Genomic DNA, 16,893 nt, shown 5'->3' on the forward strand with positions numbered 1-16,893 from the left:
ATGGCTCATTTGGTCCCTATTCTGAATGCTTGATAAATTCAGCACATGTAATTGTGCGACTAATGTACTGTAGGTGTCAGACTTCACATTTGTGTGAGGGGGTTTGCAGGGTTGATTGTTGAAGTTAGCCACGTAATGATAAGGTTTGGAAACAAATATATCGCAAACATATTTGTGTGAGTGTGTGTGTGTGTGTGTGTGTGTGTGTGTGTGTGTGTGTGTGTGTGTGTGTGTGTGTGTGTGTGTGTGTGTGTGTGCACAAGGGTGTGTACATTCTGTATGCATGTGTTTACATGACACAATTTTATTCGGGCGGAGGGCTAACCAGGTGAATGCATTGAACTATCAGAGAGTATATAGAAACCCAAAAGTAGGGATCTTTAAGGACTAGGATTTGAAATCCCTGCCATACATACCTCTCACAATATAACACTTAGCTTTACAAACTCATTTTGTCATACTGACCTTACTTAAGGAGTGGTATTATAAGTACGCATAATGGACTTAATGGACCCATAATGGCATAACTTAATGGCCACGCATTGGACACATAATGGACTTGATGGACATCTACCGAAAATGGAACAACAAATCAATGTCAACACAAACAATTACAGTGCACTTACATTGTGTGGTTACACTTTGTGCTAATGCTTTTAGTGCTTAAATTAATTCACAATTAAGGCCACGGAAGTAAACACTCTTTAACACACAACACATCTAACTCTTTGAAAGACAACAGCAAAGACGCTCTCCTCATTTACACTGTTTGGCAGCAACATATTGTTGCTGTCGGGCAGAAAGTCCTTGAATCTCCATATTTCAACTTTTTAAATTGATGCCCTTTGTCATATAAGAGTGTCACACAAAAGAAGTGAAAATAGCAGATCTACAAGTTCAACGTGTCACAATGCAACATGTTGCTATATCTATTTTATTAATGTTTTAAGAATAATTAAAAAGGAACGGTTTTGGTCCGCGGCCAAATACATATCATTTTGGGGGTCCTTGACATGAAAAAGTTTGAGCACCACTCACATACGTTTTTCAGGAAACTTTTTTTTTTTTCTGATTTAGAAGACATTTGTAGAATCGTTCTCAGGTCTTAATGGGTTAATGACGTGTGTTTCTCAATCCCACTTTTGTGCTGATAGGGCCGCTTGAAGTCACGCTATAAGTATGCCCGTTGTGTAGCCACGAGGGTCCAGCATCTGCTCATCACTGGGACTCGTTTTGAGACGTTTTTCAGAAATAGTGAAAAGCACACACGCATGCTCTCTCTCTCTCTGTCTCAATGCAATTCATTTCAATTCAAAGGAGCTTTATTGGCATGAGAAAACATACGTTTACATTGCCAAAGCAAAAGTGGAACAAAACAATCAAAACAAAACTATGTATGTACAATTAATATTAAATGGGAATAAATAAAAGTGTAAACAGAGCTGTGTTACATTACAACTTAGAGGGAAGACTATCTTACGAAACTATAAAAGCTGTGAATTTTCTGTCAGAAATAGTTATACATCCATATAGGAAAGGTTAGTTTGTTATAAACTTTTGAAAGTTGACAGCAGCATTTCAATGTTTTGCATTCACTTGGTATAACCTTCGCGACTATTAGCAGCAATTTATTTATTAGACATCCTTCTCTCTGAATAGAACAGAATGACATGATGGTTAATTGTTTGTGTTGTCGTCTTATTGTCTGGTCCTGCAGGTGTCCTGTAAATCAGCCATGGCTTTCTTCCAGTTCAGCATCCTGGCCAACTACTTCTGGCTGCTGGTGGAGGGCATGTACCTGCAGACCCTACTGGCCCTCACCTTTGTCTCACAGAAGAAATACTTCTGGTGGTACATCCTCATCGGCTGGGGTGAGTGTCCTGCTATTCACCATGCCAATGCATCCACACACCCAGGGTTAGATACAAACAATACTAATCTCTGAGAGCCATGCGATGTGTTGGGCAGCCAGTAACAAGTTACTTTTAATATATTACTGTAATATTATTATTTTACCCGGCAACTAGTAGTGTAACGTATTACTCTGCCAAAAATAGTGCTATTACCATATTACTGATCTAAATAACGCTGCATTACTCGTTACAATGAGCGTGATTTGTTTTGGTTTCTGACCGAGATAAAAGCACTCTCTCTTCGGTTGTATTGTCTATGAGCCGGCGACGCAGTGTGTCTTTGTGACCAACATGCTCCACGTCACTAAATAAGAAAAAGAGGTTGAGCATCAACAATGGGTTTTCTATCACACACACCATACAGTAAATGTAACTTTCACAAGCCCCCCAAAAAAAACATAAAAAACAAACAAAAAACTTCTTAATCTTGTTTATATTGTGTTACATTATACAGCACTTTGTAACATTGTTTCGAAAGGTGCTTTATAAATCAAATTTACTAGGGACAGGGACAGCCTGCTGCAGAGGCAAGAGATGACTAATCCTCCTGTTTGCTCAATTTACTTCATGTTAATTAACTTGCTTCGTCAGAATTCAAGAAACTTTCATAATGACAATGAAAAGTTAATCCTACCAGATGTGACGCCACATTGCAATTGTTCACGTTGTAGACGCATCTCACAACATTGCCTCGTAGAAAAAAGCATGTCAGCCCAAACAAAGTAATCCATTGATGTAGATAGGGACAACTTAAGCACAACATTTTAGATCTCTTTAGAGATTTTAAATGTAAAAAATAGTTTGGTGCTAGCAGTTAGCACGTAGCAGTGACATAAGGTACTTTTTTTTTTTACCTTGCCCTTGAATATAATTGAAAGGCAAAGAGACAATGTTGCCATACTGCCTGAATGGGAATTTTATTAGTATAGAATTTCCCTGGGACTAAAAATTTCCCTGGCTGGGACCCATTGAATTACCACTGGTGGGTCCTGGACTAATATATAAGGATAATTATTGTTCCAAATGTGGAATATGCAGCATTAAAAGAGTTCTAAAGATTACTATTTTGTTTTATAGACTTGCTTTGTTTTGGCTGATTGGTGACTCTTATTATTCTGAAAGGAGCTGGCTAAACAGATTGCGTTGTACATCTCTTTTTTTTGCAGGGGGGGGGGGTGCAAAAGTGATATGTAATATAATATATTACTCTTGATTCCAGGTAATAAGTAATATAATATTATTACCTTTTTTAAGGAGTAATATGTAATAAGTAACATATTATTCTTCTGAGTAATATTTCCTAACACTGGTCACGTCACCGTTGCTCCACCTCAAACTTGGCACAAACACTGTTCATGGGTGTGCCATGACAATGGTCACACCAGGGGACATGTGTGTTTTGAATTGTCACACCAAAAAAACAAAATTGCACACATAAATTGCACTACAGCAGTTACAGCAGTGTTTAACACCTCAAATGTCCATAAGTCGGTGACCATTGGTCTGATCAGTAGGTCCAGATTTGAAGAGGACATATTTTGCCTAAAATAGGGGTGCCAGCCAGGGTTAACGTGGTAAACCTAAAATAAGTGAGGCTCTGATTGGCGTTGGCACTGACAGTCTGTGATGTGTGTGTCAGACCTGTTTTCAGTGAATGCTAGTCTGAAAACCGGACTTTAGTTGTAAAAGAAATGCTCTGGAGATATACAGCACAAGAAACTAATAGGATTTTCACAGGTATAAGCTTCAAAAAGACATTAACCAAACAAAAAACACAGTGGGTCTTTAAAGGTTACCGCCCTCTGACTAGAGGCCTTTGTGTTCATTTTCTTCTCTTTGCTGCCCAATGTGATGGTTTGTTGAATACTTTTGATGCAGTAATGGTCTTTTTCTTGTCTTTTTTGGGGGGGTATTAAAAAGGTCTTAAATTCACTGTCATCTGGGGACCCCCCCAAAATCATGTGGGGACCCCCCTGGGGGTCCCGGCCCACAGGTTGAGAACCACTGGTATATGCCATGGTCTAACTGCCATGTATGTCTGCCTGTGCCCTTCCAGGTCTCCCAACAACTATCATAATGGTGTGGGTCCTAAGCCGAAACTTCTATGATAACAGGGGGTGAGGATTCAATTCAGCTTGACTGCTGCGTTCATTTCAAAACTCGGCTTGAATGCTGTTAAAAGATAGATACTGTAGATAGATAAAAGAAGGATACGCTCACGTGTAATCCAGTAATCCAGTTCAAGTGCATAGTTGGGTGTGTGATCTGTACAGAGAGATATTGTGCCATCACATCTCTCATTGTGTGTTTCTGTGTCTGTCTACCAAGATCACCGTTGCAACTTCCCAAAATTGTTGCCGTGAAACAAAAATCGAACCACACATACCTACTTAGAAAAGAGTACCTTAGAGGGATGAGTAATATCTAGGCCCCAATGATGATTCATTGTGAGTCACCCAAGCTTTAGGTATTAGCAGTAGCACTGTCTTCTGACTTTCTTGTTTGTCTCACTAGCTGCTGGGATGACACAGATGTGGCTTTCATATGGTGGCTCATAAAAGGACCTGTAACTGCATCACTAGTGGTGAGTAAGGCTCGCAACAGAAATACAGTGATCGCTATTGTACATCCAAATCATTTTATTCACCAAGTAAGTGCACTTTCATTTAAACATGACTTCTGTACGACCTGTCTTAGGGGTAACCATGGTGTAACATGATAAAGTGGAACTCCCCTCTTCCCAGCTCCCAAGAACCACCAGCTACAGCTAATGTTCAGCCTTTTTATGTTTTTTATTAAAGATCGGTGTCTTCCAAGTGAGCTGACAGCCAAAACGAGAAACAAGAGGAAACTAAACATAAAACGACCTGAACTTACCTAATCAAATGAGAAGAAGCCAAAAGACAAATCACTAACCTAACAAGCTAATCAAACACAGTAGAAAACAAGATCAACATAAAAGCTACCCACACCTCTAACAAACATACAAAGTGTGACAGGTTGGCTGGCTGCGAGTGGATAAGGATAAGGATAAGGATAATTCCTTTTAACAGGTCGTTCATGAAAGTCCTTGCGGTCTTGTTTCCAATGAGAACCTGTGAGCAATTAGGGGTTAAGAGTCTTGCTCAGGGACAAATTTCATTTCATCGACACATATGCTGACCTGGCCTGGAATCGAATCTGGGGCAACCAGGGCCTCTGGCTCCCTAGGCGGGTTCACTAACCATTCAGCTATGGCCGCCCCATTCAGCTATGGAGTGGAAAGACCCCTTGAGCAATGGAAAACTGGCCATTTAAAACGCCCGCTAGAAGGCTGGAACAAATCAGCTGTCTGCATCAACCTGCAAAAATGATTTGCTCACTCATACAATCAACCACCCAGACTTGCAGCCCATCACGCACACACACCAACAGAGAGAGGCATACACAAACCTGATGAAGATGAAAACAAGTATACAGTATGTTCAAGCATAAAATGAACATACGATAAAATGAACATACTGTACGACCTCACGGTTGGAACGCTTCCCATGGTCCTTGGCTTACAGTTTATCTGATATTTCCACATTTGTGTGCTGCAGGTGAACTTTGTCATCTTCATGAATGTGATCCGTATCCTGGTGCAGAAACTCAAGTCTCCAGGTGTTGGTGGCAATGACGCCAGTCACTTCATGTAAGTACCACAAACACAATAAGTACCCGTCACATGGTGACACACTATACACACACACCCTCATGGGTGCATATATTTGTGTAACAGAGAGGACCTCTGTTACTAATGTTTGGCACTTTATATTTTTTTTGCACAGTTGCATTTTGCACATGATTTTATTATTGAATGATTATCATGAGGGGCAAGTGCAATGTGAAATGTATGAGTGCAAGAGAGAGGGTAATGCTAAGTCATGATTGAAAGCTTAACATGTACAAAGTGGTTATGTGGCCAGTGTAAATGGGCTGAACCAAGTCAGAATGGCAGAGGGGGGTTGTGATATACATTTGTAGTTGCTAAGGATAGTGTGGTTATGTAATGTTGTAGTAGTGTGAAGAATGTATATTTATTTGTTATTCATTGAAGTTTAGATAAGATAATTGATGTGGGTTATGTATTTGTTGTATGGCTATTTATGTATATATGCTAGATAGAAAACACCCCTTGACATGGTGCAGTCCAAGCTCATTTGCTCAGCTGGCTATAAAAGGCTGCCAGTTGACATCAGTGGAGAGCTGTGAGTGGAGAGACAAACACTACCATGCCAGGGGTGCTGTACTGTTTATCCATATATGTCATTGGTGATGAATAATTACACCTTCGGGTTAAACCCTACTCCAGGCCTCTGTACTAACTCCAACCGCAAGTCGGGCAATCTCACAATTTGCCTATACTTTTGTTTCCATTGACAATCCTTAACTTCCCAAACGACATAATCACTTAAACACAACACAATCCGTTGTGAGCTTGAGCGTTGAGTGTTAACATTTTGGCGAAATCTCCTATTTTCACTGAATGTTAACTCCAGAATAGGGATGCTAGGGTTCATGTGGTTAATGCTTTCACACAAATTGTCTCTGAAACTATATATTCACAGTATGAATTATAGTTTATATGTTAGCATTTTGTCGTGTGACTGATTCTACTAATTGCATTAAAGGTGCCGTAGGTGATATTTTTGGTTAAAAGGATCCCTGGCTAATAAACCAAATCTGCCTTAATATATACATTATAATTGCCCTCTGTAACTAAAATGTTAAATTAAAAATCACACCCAGTGTGAAATGGGCGGTGTGGTCATCACAGACCCATGACTCACTTAAAAAAAAACATAAATGTGTTTTTTTAAGTGCATAGTCCTATTTATAGGACTATGCACATGTGTCTCGCTAGCCAATCACAGTGCTGAATAGAGTCAGCCAATAGAGTCAGCCAATCACAGTGCAGCTAGTGGTCATCACAGTGATGGAAGCTCACGTAAAGAAAAGTATAGATTTGCATTGAATGTGTAGGGGTTAGGGGTGTACAATGGGTGGCCAATCACAGTGCAGGGTTAGGGGGTACAATGGGTGGCCAATCACAGTGCAGCAAATGTCAATGTCCCAACCTCACATATAGGGGGCGGTTACACCGCCCAAAAATCTTTCTAACATTACATTACATTACAGTCATTTAGCAGACGCTTTTATCCAAAGCGACTTACAATAAGTGCATTCAACATAGGTAGGGAAAGAAACTACTAATCACCAGAAGTCTTAAGTGCATTTTCTGCAAAAACAAGCAACCAAGAGTATACCTAGGTAAAAGTGCTATATATCAGCTACCTACTTTCTTAAACAGATGAGACAAAATAGCAAAATCAAATGAGCACGAGCTAATACAAAAAGTGTATCGACTAAACAAGATCCAATAAAACAGTACAACAATAAAACAAGAGTTCGTACAACTAGTTAACAACAAGTAAGCCAGACAAAGAGGAAGGGTAGTGTTTCCTGAAGAGGTGGGTTTTCAGCCTGCGGCGAAAGATGGGCAGTGACTCTGCTGTCCTGACTTCAGTGGGAAGTTCATTCCACCACTGTGGGGCCAGAACAGAAAAAAGTCGTGACCGTGTCGATCGACCAGAAGGTCTAAGTGTCCAGGGCCCTCGAGGAGGTGGGCGCCTGCCTTCCTGCCTCCGGGAATTTTCTTGCAGGTGCCTGGAAGGCCCACCTGTGCCATCGGATAGTTATGCCCAGGACAGAGGCCTCTTCCTGGGGTAGCGATGGGTTCCATCGGTGCCATCGGATAGTTATGCCCAGGACAGAGGCCTCTTCCTGGGTTAGCGATGGGTTCAGCGAGGCCCAAAATCATGGTTCTCAAAAAAGTTGAAATTTTCGGCCGGGGGTCCTCCAGGGGGTCCCCGGGGACCTCTGGAGCCCATGCAGACACTTAGAAACATTATAGTTTTTTTTGGAGAACCATGATTTTGGCCCTCGCTGAACCCATCGCTACCCTTGGAAGAGGCCTCATCCTGGGGTAGCGATGGTTCAGCGAGGCCCAAAATCCTGGTTCTCAAAAAAAAATCACACCCAGTGTGAAGGGGTGGTGTGTGGTCATCACAACATGACTCACTTTAAAAAAAGGATAAATGACTTTTTTTAAAGTCCATACTGCTATTCATAGGGCTGCACATGTGTCATGTGTTTCGCTAGCCAATCACAGTCCTGAATTTGCAAAGTCAGCCAATCACATTATAGTTAGTGGTGATGACACTAGCTGTAATGTGATTGGCTGATATGAAAAAAGTATCTATTTGCATTAACAATGGAAGGGTTAGGGGGTACACAATTTTTTTGGTCGGTGTCCAAAACTCACTTATAGGGGGCGGCTACTAGTGATGAGCGGGTCGACCCGTAACCCGCGGGACCCGCGGGTCAACCCGCGGCGCGGGTGGGTCGAGTCAGAATTTCAGAGGCAATTATGCGGGCTGTGGGTGAGCGGGTCAGCCGCTCTCACACACAAAAAAAAAAAAAATGATCACATGCTCTTGTTTTGTCTTTATTATTCCTAATAAGAATAAGAATAATAACAATAAAACAGTTTGAATACACTTGGGGATTATTTTCTAACCATGATTTTACAGAATAAAAAAAAAATCGCGGGTCGCGGGGCGGGTTGAGCCATAGATTTATATATGGGTTCGCGGGGCGGGTTGAGGCGGGTTGGGTTCCGTCGCGGGGCGGGGCGGGCCGGGCCGAGTCATGAAAAAACCCGACCCGCTCATCACTAGCGGCTACACCGCCCCAAAAACACCTTAAATATTTTATTTATTTTAGAAATAGTTCATCTTTCACGCAATGTCCATCGCAAGTTGATGGTGTCATTTGCCCATATGTGGTCTAGCCCTATGTAATTTATGGAATGCATGTGCAAAAAAAACATATTTAAAATATCAATTTGATGCTCATATTAACCTTGGGAAGTATTAAGTTGTTTTTTATTTTCACATGCATTCCATAAATTCCATACGGCTGGACTACACATGGACAAATGACATCATCAACTTGCGACGGGCATTGCCCCTATTGAGTGAAAGATGTGCTATTTCTAAAATAAATACAATATTTAAGGTGTTTTTAATTTTACATTGTAGTTATATAGGACAATTATAATGTATTAAGGCATATTTGGCTTATGAGCCAGGGATCCTTTTAAAGCAAAAGGTTTTTGTGTTGAAAGGTTAAAGCCCTATATTGCTATATAGTGTTTGTTCATCTCTCCAGCTCTTTAGTGAACAGAAAATATGTTTTCAGGTCGGGATACCAATTTTATCCAATCAGAAATCCTACAGGATACACTATAAACAAGTGAAATAGGAAATCATGACAAATGAGCAGAACTGGAACACTTGGAAACTCACAGGAAAATTTTCTGTTTATTAAAGAGCTAGAGAGACGGGGAAACCGCTACTGAACAAACACTATACAGTAGCAATAATTACTATCAGAATATGGAGCTATTTAACACTTATTTTAACAAAGCAAATCACCTTTAAGTAGGTTCGAGTGGCTTACAGTATTGTTATTATTATAGTATTGGCCAAGAACGAGGGTGTCTATCCCCTTTTCAATGCACTAGACCCCTGGGAGATGGATTGCTAGCATCAACTCCCAGTATTTACCGCATGACTTAGTTACCCAAGCCGCGCTAGTCTTGTGCTGAGTTGGAGTGCCTGGGATCGAACCCAGAACCTTATGGTCCAAAGGCCTATACTGACTGAGCTAATGCTGTACAAAATTAGAGGTGCAATTTGATAGATTCCCCTACCTCAGACTTCCAGTGGTGAGACCTGAGGTGACTTTTTGCAGGCAGGCCTTTCCACTCCATCCCCCAAGTTGCCGCCATGCGTGGCTGCCCATGACGCCCATACCTTAACCCTACACCGAAGTGAGAGCTCAAAATAATTCCTCGCTTTACCCTTTACCGGTGGCATGTCATTATTTCGACGGCTCATTATTCCGATGTCCCATTGGTCCGACTGGCCCCATTATAACTAACCCTATCGCTAACCCTAACCCTAAACTCACACTAACCTAATGGTCGGAATAATGGGATTGCTTTACCAGGACACTCCTTTAATGTCCTTGTTGCTGTCCAGATCCAGGCATCCTCTGATACACATACATAACATTTATCTGTCTTTCCCCTGCTATGTGTGCAGGAGACTGGCCAAGTCCACCCTGTTCCTTATCCCTCTGTTTGGGATGCATTACATGGTGTTCGCCTTCCTGCCAGAACACACCGGAGCAGAGGCACGCATCTTCATAGAGCTGGGACTGGGCTCCTTCCAGGTATGTGTGTGTGTGTGTGTGTGTGTGCGCGTGCGCGTGCGCGTGCGCGTGCGCGTGTGTGTGTGTGCGATGTGTGGGAGTTGAGATCTACTTCATTATCATGCAAATGCTTTACGGAGAATTGCATTGGAACTGGGTGAATGAAATGCAGAATGACAAGATAACAATCGTGTAACCTGGCCACCACTCCAAGCAGCCTACACTCTTTTCCTTCCTGGCTCCCAAGCTGTGTTATGGCCTCCCTGCTGCAGTCAGGACTGAGTCACTCCCCATCACACATCAAACCAACACTCAATCCCATATTCCACAGTGATTGGCCAGGTATTCTATCTATGATGTGAGCCAATAAAATTATTAAATGTGAATATTATGACATCCTTGACCTGAATTGTTTTATGTTTCATATTTGTTTTAGAATATGCTCACTGGATTTGGGGTTTAGCACCACTCTGACAAGCATTGTTATATTTACATTTGCACTTCTTCGTTTATTATGTTGATTGATCCTTACAGTATGTTTCTTAATTATTATCCTGGTTACTTTGTAGCATATCCTATTATTTGCCAAGGCACTTACTCTGATCTAGTACTTTGAAAGCCCCTATGGATAAGAGCGTCTACTGAATGCCTAAATTGTAAATTGCCTACCATGACATGGAAGGCAAAGAGAGAATTATTCAAATAAACTGGATATAGAGGTGGTCCTTTGAATATAAAGTGTCTTTCATACTGTATACAGAGGAAGCAAGAAATAGATAAAGTGAAAAAGAGACCTGATTGGAAAGGATAGGTGTGAGTTGTTAAAGTTAAAGTTGTAGTCAACAGCCTTGTGTCTTGTTTCTCAGGGATTTGTGGTGGCCTTGCTTTATTGTTTCCTGAATGGAGAGGTAAGTGAGGACCGTTCCACAAGGAACTTATCATGCATCCAGGCCACTTCAATATCACTATTACTGCTGATGTTTTCATTAACTTAATTTTAATTTAAATTAAGTTCATTTAAATGTTTTAATTATAAATAAAAACAATGATTATAACATTATGTCACTGACACAATGAATACATGACCCAAAGTAGCCTATAATTGAACGTGACTTACTCCTTTTTTCTTTCTCTCCGCTTTCTAAAAACAAGAGCTATCGCCTTCATCCTAGTCTTCAACTAGAAACGTAACCACTTAATTTGGTGACGCATCCAATTGCAATCGCCATGGGCGGAGCAGAACACCGCAACTTTGAAAGCTAAGACCAACCCCCTCACGTGACCTTGTATAAGCGACATCATTGGTTAAAAAAACTTTAACCTGGCATTTGACGTGCCACCGACACAGTCTAGAACGGTCGGTTAGTCTCGCCAATCCGTCGCAAGGGGGCAAGACAAAAACTTCCTTGATAAATGTAAACTTGGAAAAAGAGAGGGGAGAGAATACTGAGCCGCCATACACATTTTCTCCAACACATAATTTTTCATTAACTCTTTTCACAGATAGCTGGAGCTCATTACGTAAATTAATAATGAGTCTGTTTATGTAGCCAGGTGTACCAACGAGCCAGACCAGACAATAGCCAGTGCTTGCTAAGTGGTACAGGTCAGGACAGAAAAATCAAACATACTCTCTATTAAATGTATTAACTGCAGCTGTGTTTACCCTTCTATTACATGGCTGCTTGTGAAAGGGTCAGTTTGTGTGTATATGTCGCTGGGATTCATTGGCATTGGCATTCATTGGGAAATTAGCCTCGGAAACCCATGCCTTTTTTTTTGTTTCAAAAGAAAAAAAGCCTGGGAGAACCTTGCAGGAACGCTGGTCTTAGGACCTTGTTATCTCCTAACCGATCAGAGTGCTCCAAAGGCTCCGCCCTTCAAGACCATCGATTGGGCTCGTTCTTTCAGTCTATTGGGAAATTGGAAAGGTATGCTCGTTTTTAGGCGCGAGGCGGGGCTTTGATGCAAGGCGAACGCTGAGGAGCGCTGAAAATAAAATGGATAATATGAGAGAAATATTCTATATGACAGGTTGGATAATGAAGCGGTTAGCCAAACTGAGCAGAGTAACGCTGTATTTTTAAGTCACGAGACGGTGATAATAGTTATTGTCCATGACGGAGGCACGCCGACTCAGCAGACCTTGAGGCCGAGGAGGCACGCCCGAGCGCCTCCAGGCGCGAGTGCCCGCGCCGACCGGCCGATGGTCTGCTAGTCGACTCAGCGCCGTCCGAGTTGTAAATCGATAGGGGGAGAATAGATCTTTTCATGGGTTACTATAGACAGGTTTCCTGTTAGTAAACATTGAGAGGAATATGACCGCGCAGCTGCGGGGGGAAGCCTATGGGTGCGTTTGGAAATTACGCACCGGAGCACCGGAGCACACTCGCCTATTAGTTTGTATTGGCCAGTGCGCTCACTGCCGCTCAGGGCTGTATTTTCGAACGCGCCTTCCACCCCCAGGCATGCGCAGATTGCGCATTCTGCTCTGTGATGACGTCGCTCGGAAACCCGTCTATACACGACACTCTCTAATTAGTGTGCATGCGTGCCTGTGTGTGTGCGTGGGGGGGGGGCTCTAGTGTGGCTTGCATTGCCCTCTAGTGTTGGTTCTACAGAATTGCCTAGTAACAGGTGTGTTTATTAGATAGACAGATTAACGTCACCAGTCGCAATCAAAGTGAATCGATAACAAAGGGAGGGGGGGGGGGGGGTGAAAACGAGCGCTCCTTTTTCGCGAATCCTCCAATTTCACTGGTTTTCCAATTTCCCTGTAACATATATACCTGGTCACCACTCCATATATATATATATATATATACACACACACACACACACACACACACACACACACACACACACACACACACACACACACACACACACACACACACACACACACACACACACACACACACACACACACACACACACATACAGTATACACACTGTATATATTGTGTGTGTGTGTGTGTGTGTGTGTGTGTGTGTGTGTGTGTGTGTGTGTGTGTGTGTGTGTGTGTGTGTGTGTGTGTGTGTGTTAGGTGCAGGCGGAGCTGAAGAAGAGGTTGTGGAAATGGCAGACACAGAACTATCTGCGTTACAGTAAGAGGCGACGCACGCTGTTCACAGAGAGCAGCACTGTCACACAGATCTCCGTCCTGGACAAGTCCAGCCCCAAGGAGCAGGCCGGCCCTGAAGTACACAAGGACCCACACACTGTGCCACTCAACGCCGTCTCCTCTGTCTGAGAGACAACCAAAACCACTTGCTTTTTTATTCACTCTCTCTTCTTGTTGTTCTTTAAGTCTTAATATATATTCTAATGATGACGTGCTGACCACATCAAGGACCACATCATAAATCATGAATTTATGGAGTCTCACTGTGAGTGAGTGGTACTGTATTGTACTTTCAGTGATTGGGATGTTATTTTTATTTTTCATCGTTCTTGCTGCTATGGTCACCAGGTGAATAGCCTACTGTCCGAATGGCATAGACAGAAGGCTAGGCCACAGGTCGCCTGATTGTCAATAGTCAAAGTGCTTATTTATAATCTTAATAGTTCCAATACGTTTTCAAATAGAGGGTTTTTGGCCACAACAATTGTAGGACTCTCCTCGACTGATGAAATTCATTACTGACTTATAGTCATAGCAGGAATTCCTTGACTTATTAGTTAGTTGATTTAATCAAACAAAATCTGTAAAAGTGTGTTGGCTGCAAGCAGTCATGCAGAGAACCAACCTTTTCAGGTTGGTGAGGTTGAGAACTGAACAGTCTAATGTTGATTTCAAAATGGCTACCACCTATTGGAAGTTATAAACTGGCATAATGAAAGGGTTATGAGATTTGCATGGAAAAGAATGACTAATAGATTAACAAAGTATTGGTCGACTAAGACCAAACCAACCGATAAATTGATTGATCAACTATGATGGGACGGCCCTAAACAGTTGATTTCAGAACATCTGTTGTGTTTATTTTTTTCTACAGACACTTTAACCATATGGATTGTATATTGCACGCAAACAGTGCCATTCATGGAGGAGTCTGGACAACGTTAACGCTGCTGGTGTTTCTAAAACACATCCTCTGTAGTATGTCATGTTAGATGTTTACCGCTTGTTGTCTCCAACAGTCCGGTAGAGCATTGGTTTCTCAAAGTGGGGTCTGGAGACCCCCAGGGGTCCTTGAGGGGGTTCCAGCAAAAGTAGTTAATATGGCATCACAATTATTTTAACCACTTTATCCATTTATATGTTGGCTATTCAATAACAGCAGATCTACAAGCTCACAGCGCGTCACTTCGTGCCGCGCTGCAATCTTGTAGATCTGCTGTTTATGTATTTTTTTGGAATACTTTAATTTTTTTGTACACACATTTTCTCTTCCTTGGCACGAAAAAGTTTGAGAACTTCTGCTGTAGAAAGACCTTGTCCACACTCTCTGTCAATAGCTCTGCACGCAGCCTTATTGCACAGTGCACAAGTGCACACCTGGAGCACTAGACTGTAAACACTATTTATTCCACAGGTTGATGTTTTTATGTCTCTGTGTGGTATTGTAAATAGACCCAAGCAGTAAGTACTTTTATAAGAGTATTACATTTCTATGCCGTATTTGTGTGTCGGTAAACAACCATGTTCATGTCTTAAAGGAGTAGTTCACCCCAAAAATTACTTATCTTCTATCAATTGCACACCCCATGAAGCCTTGAATTCATGGATGTTTTAGTTTTTTGTCGCATTCTTAAGCCAATAATTTGATTACCGGTGGAAAGATGCTAATGTATCCGGTAGGAGACACAAAGTAGACTCTTTGTGTGTCCTACCGGAAATACACCCATTAGTCAAATTATTGGCTCAGGAATGCGACAAAAAAAAAAAAAAAACATGAATTCAAGGCTTCATGGGGTGTGCAATTGATAAAGAAATAGGTCCTTCTTTGGGTGAACTACTCCTTTAAAAAGTGTGTGGGAAAATGGCGAACGACCAACATTAAACACACACATTATACTGTATAACTAAAGGTGTCTGGGTTTTACGGGGTAGGGAAATGTTTAAACCACAATATAGTTTTTTAAGCTGTTCAGTAGTTCAAATACCATTAAGACTGACCAGTTCAATAGAGTAGAGGTTATTTGAGTGATGTTTTATTCTGTTAGCCTTAGCGTATTTCTGTTGGGGTTCATGTTAGAAACACTTTTGTGTAGTGTACAGTATACATAAATGCTTAGATTTTGTAAAAATGTTGTAAAAATGCTGGTGCAAAGAGAAATCCCTATACGGTAAAAGTGGAATCCATCTAGTTCAGCGGCGAACTGAGCGGTCAAACCCCCCCCCCCCCCCCCCCCCCCCCCCCCCGTTGACAAAACGGGGGGGGGGGGGGGGGGGGGGGGGGGGGGGGGGGGCGGTTCGGACCAAAATGCCAGGGCTGAATTTTGGTCCCAGTCCGGCCCTGATCTAGTTCCATTTGTACACCCTCAGAGTAAAATGAACACTAACACTAACCAATGTTATTGGTGTTATCATTGCATGGGGTAAACAATTAATGGCCAATTAGTGACTGCAACAGTGCTATATTACCACACCACCCACACCCAGATTAACAGTTAACACAGTTAAATCAGTGGTTCTCAACCTAGTCTGGATCAGGGCTCACTTGAAAATAACCAAAGCATCAAAATCTGCCCATCTGACCACATGACACGGCATCCTTTCGGCTGCTGGCTGGGTCAAGTGGTATTTATTTTAATGATCAGTCAATCGATTGTGTGACCTTGCTTGGATTAATGGAACTAATACATTCCTGTTTATCGGTATCACAATGAAAAGGTAAAAAAGAATATGCCATTTTTAACATATATTTATTTTATTTATATTAACGTTATTTTATCATTAAAATCTCAGCGTTTTGCCAAGTTTTTAGGGGCCAATACCCTCATGGCCCACCAGTGGTCCCCGGCCCACAGGTTGAGAATCACTGAATTAAAGGCATTCAGCTGCTTTCCCAGGTCCTGATAAGACCATTAGAATGAAAAGCACCTATATTTCTGTGCCCACGACCACAGTGGAGAATCTCTGTCCTAAACTATCCCTTTTTCCAGAATCCATTGTCTCAGAGGAATTGTATGAGCAAGCTACTGTCTGGGTTCAAGCTGTACTGTAGGCATACAGCAGGCTTTCATCATTGTATCTATATGATTTGATTCAGTAGCTGCTTCTCAACACTGTTCGTTGTGGTACCTTTATCATGTAACATACAGTTTCCCTTCGTTGCTGTCAGGCTGAAACCTTGTATCTCCATAATTCAACTCCCCCCCTAAATGAACGAGAAGCAACAATCTTTAAGTGAAAGTGGTTAAGTGTGTGGGTTTTATAAATATTTAACAAATGAAAAATATTAGTAAGACCTTGTGCACCAAGTAATAGCTACATTGGATCAATTTGAAGTTGGAACACAGTTTTTTTTTTCTTTTCCATTATCTGAAAAGTAACATTTTGGACATACAAGGTTTCTATTCGACAGCAACGTCTTAAAGCTGGATTCCGTAGTGTACGTTTTGTGTCCTCAGGATTCAAACCCCGGTCTCCCACGTGAAAGAGCAACATTGACTGTTGAGCCAAGACAGAATCCCCACTTGGTCAGGGACATATTGGGCTTGTCATAGGTG

The 16,893-nt window shown here is 41.8% G+C and overlaps 1 protein-coding gene across 1 annotated transcript in view; it reads left to right on the forward strand.

The window, feature by feature from the left end:
* Positions 1 to 13,678, forward strand: part of ghrhrb (growth hormone releasing hormone receptor b) — a 52,278-nt gene extending 38,600 nt beyond the window's left edge. The window contains exons 7-13 of the mRNA XM_084067932.1: positions 1,718 to 1,871; positions 3,970 to 4,030; positions 4,428 to 4,497; positions 5,495 to 5,586; positions 10,106 to 10,235; positions 11,081 to 11,122; positions 13,262 to 13,678. Of these exons, the coding sequence (XP_083924058.1) occupies positions 1,718 to 1,871; positions 3,970 to 4,030; positions 4,428 to 4,497; positions 5,495 to 5,586; positions 10,106 to 10,235; positions 11,081 to 11,122; positions 13,262 to 13,468 (756 nt within the window). The 3' untranslated portion in view covers positions 13,469 to 13,678. The remainder of the gene's footprint in view (positions 1 to 1,717; positions 1,872 to 3,969; positions 4,031 to 4,427; positions 4,498 to 5,494; positions 5,587 to 10,105; positions 10,236 to 11,080; positions 11,123 to 13,261) is intronic.
* The last annotated feature ends 3,215 nt before the right edge of the window (positions 13,679 to 16,893 follow it).

Source organism: Gymnoscopelus microlampas (genome assembly GCF_963454915.1).
Source record: "Gymnoscopelus microlampas genome assembly, chromosome: 9".
NCBI classification, from domain to species: Eukaryota; Metazoa; Chordata; class Actinopteri; order Myctophiformes; family Myctophidae; genus Gymnoscopelus; species Gymnoscopelus microlampas.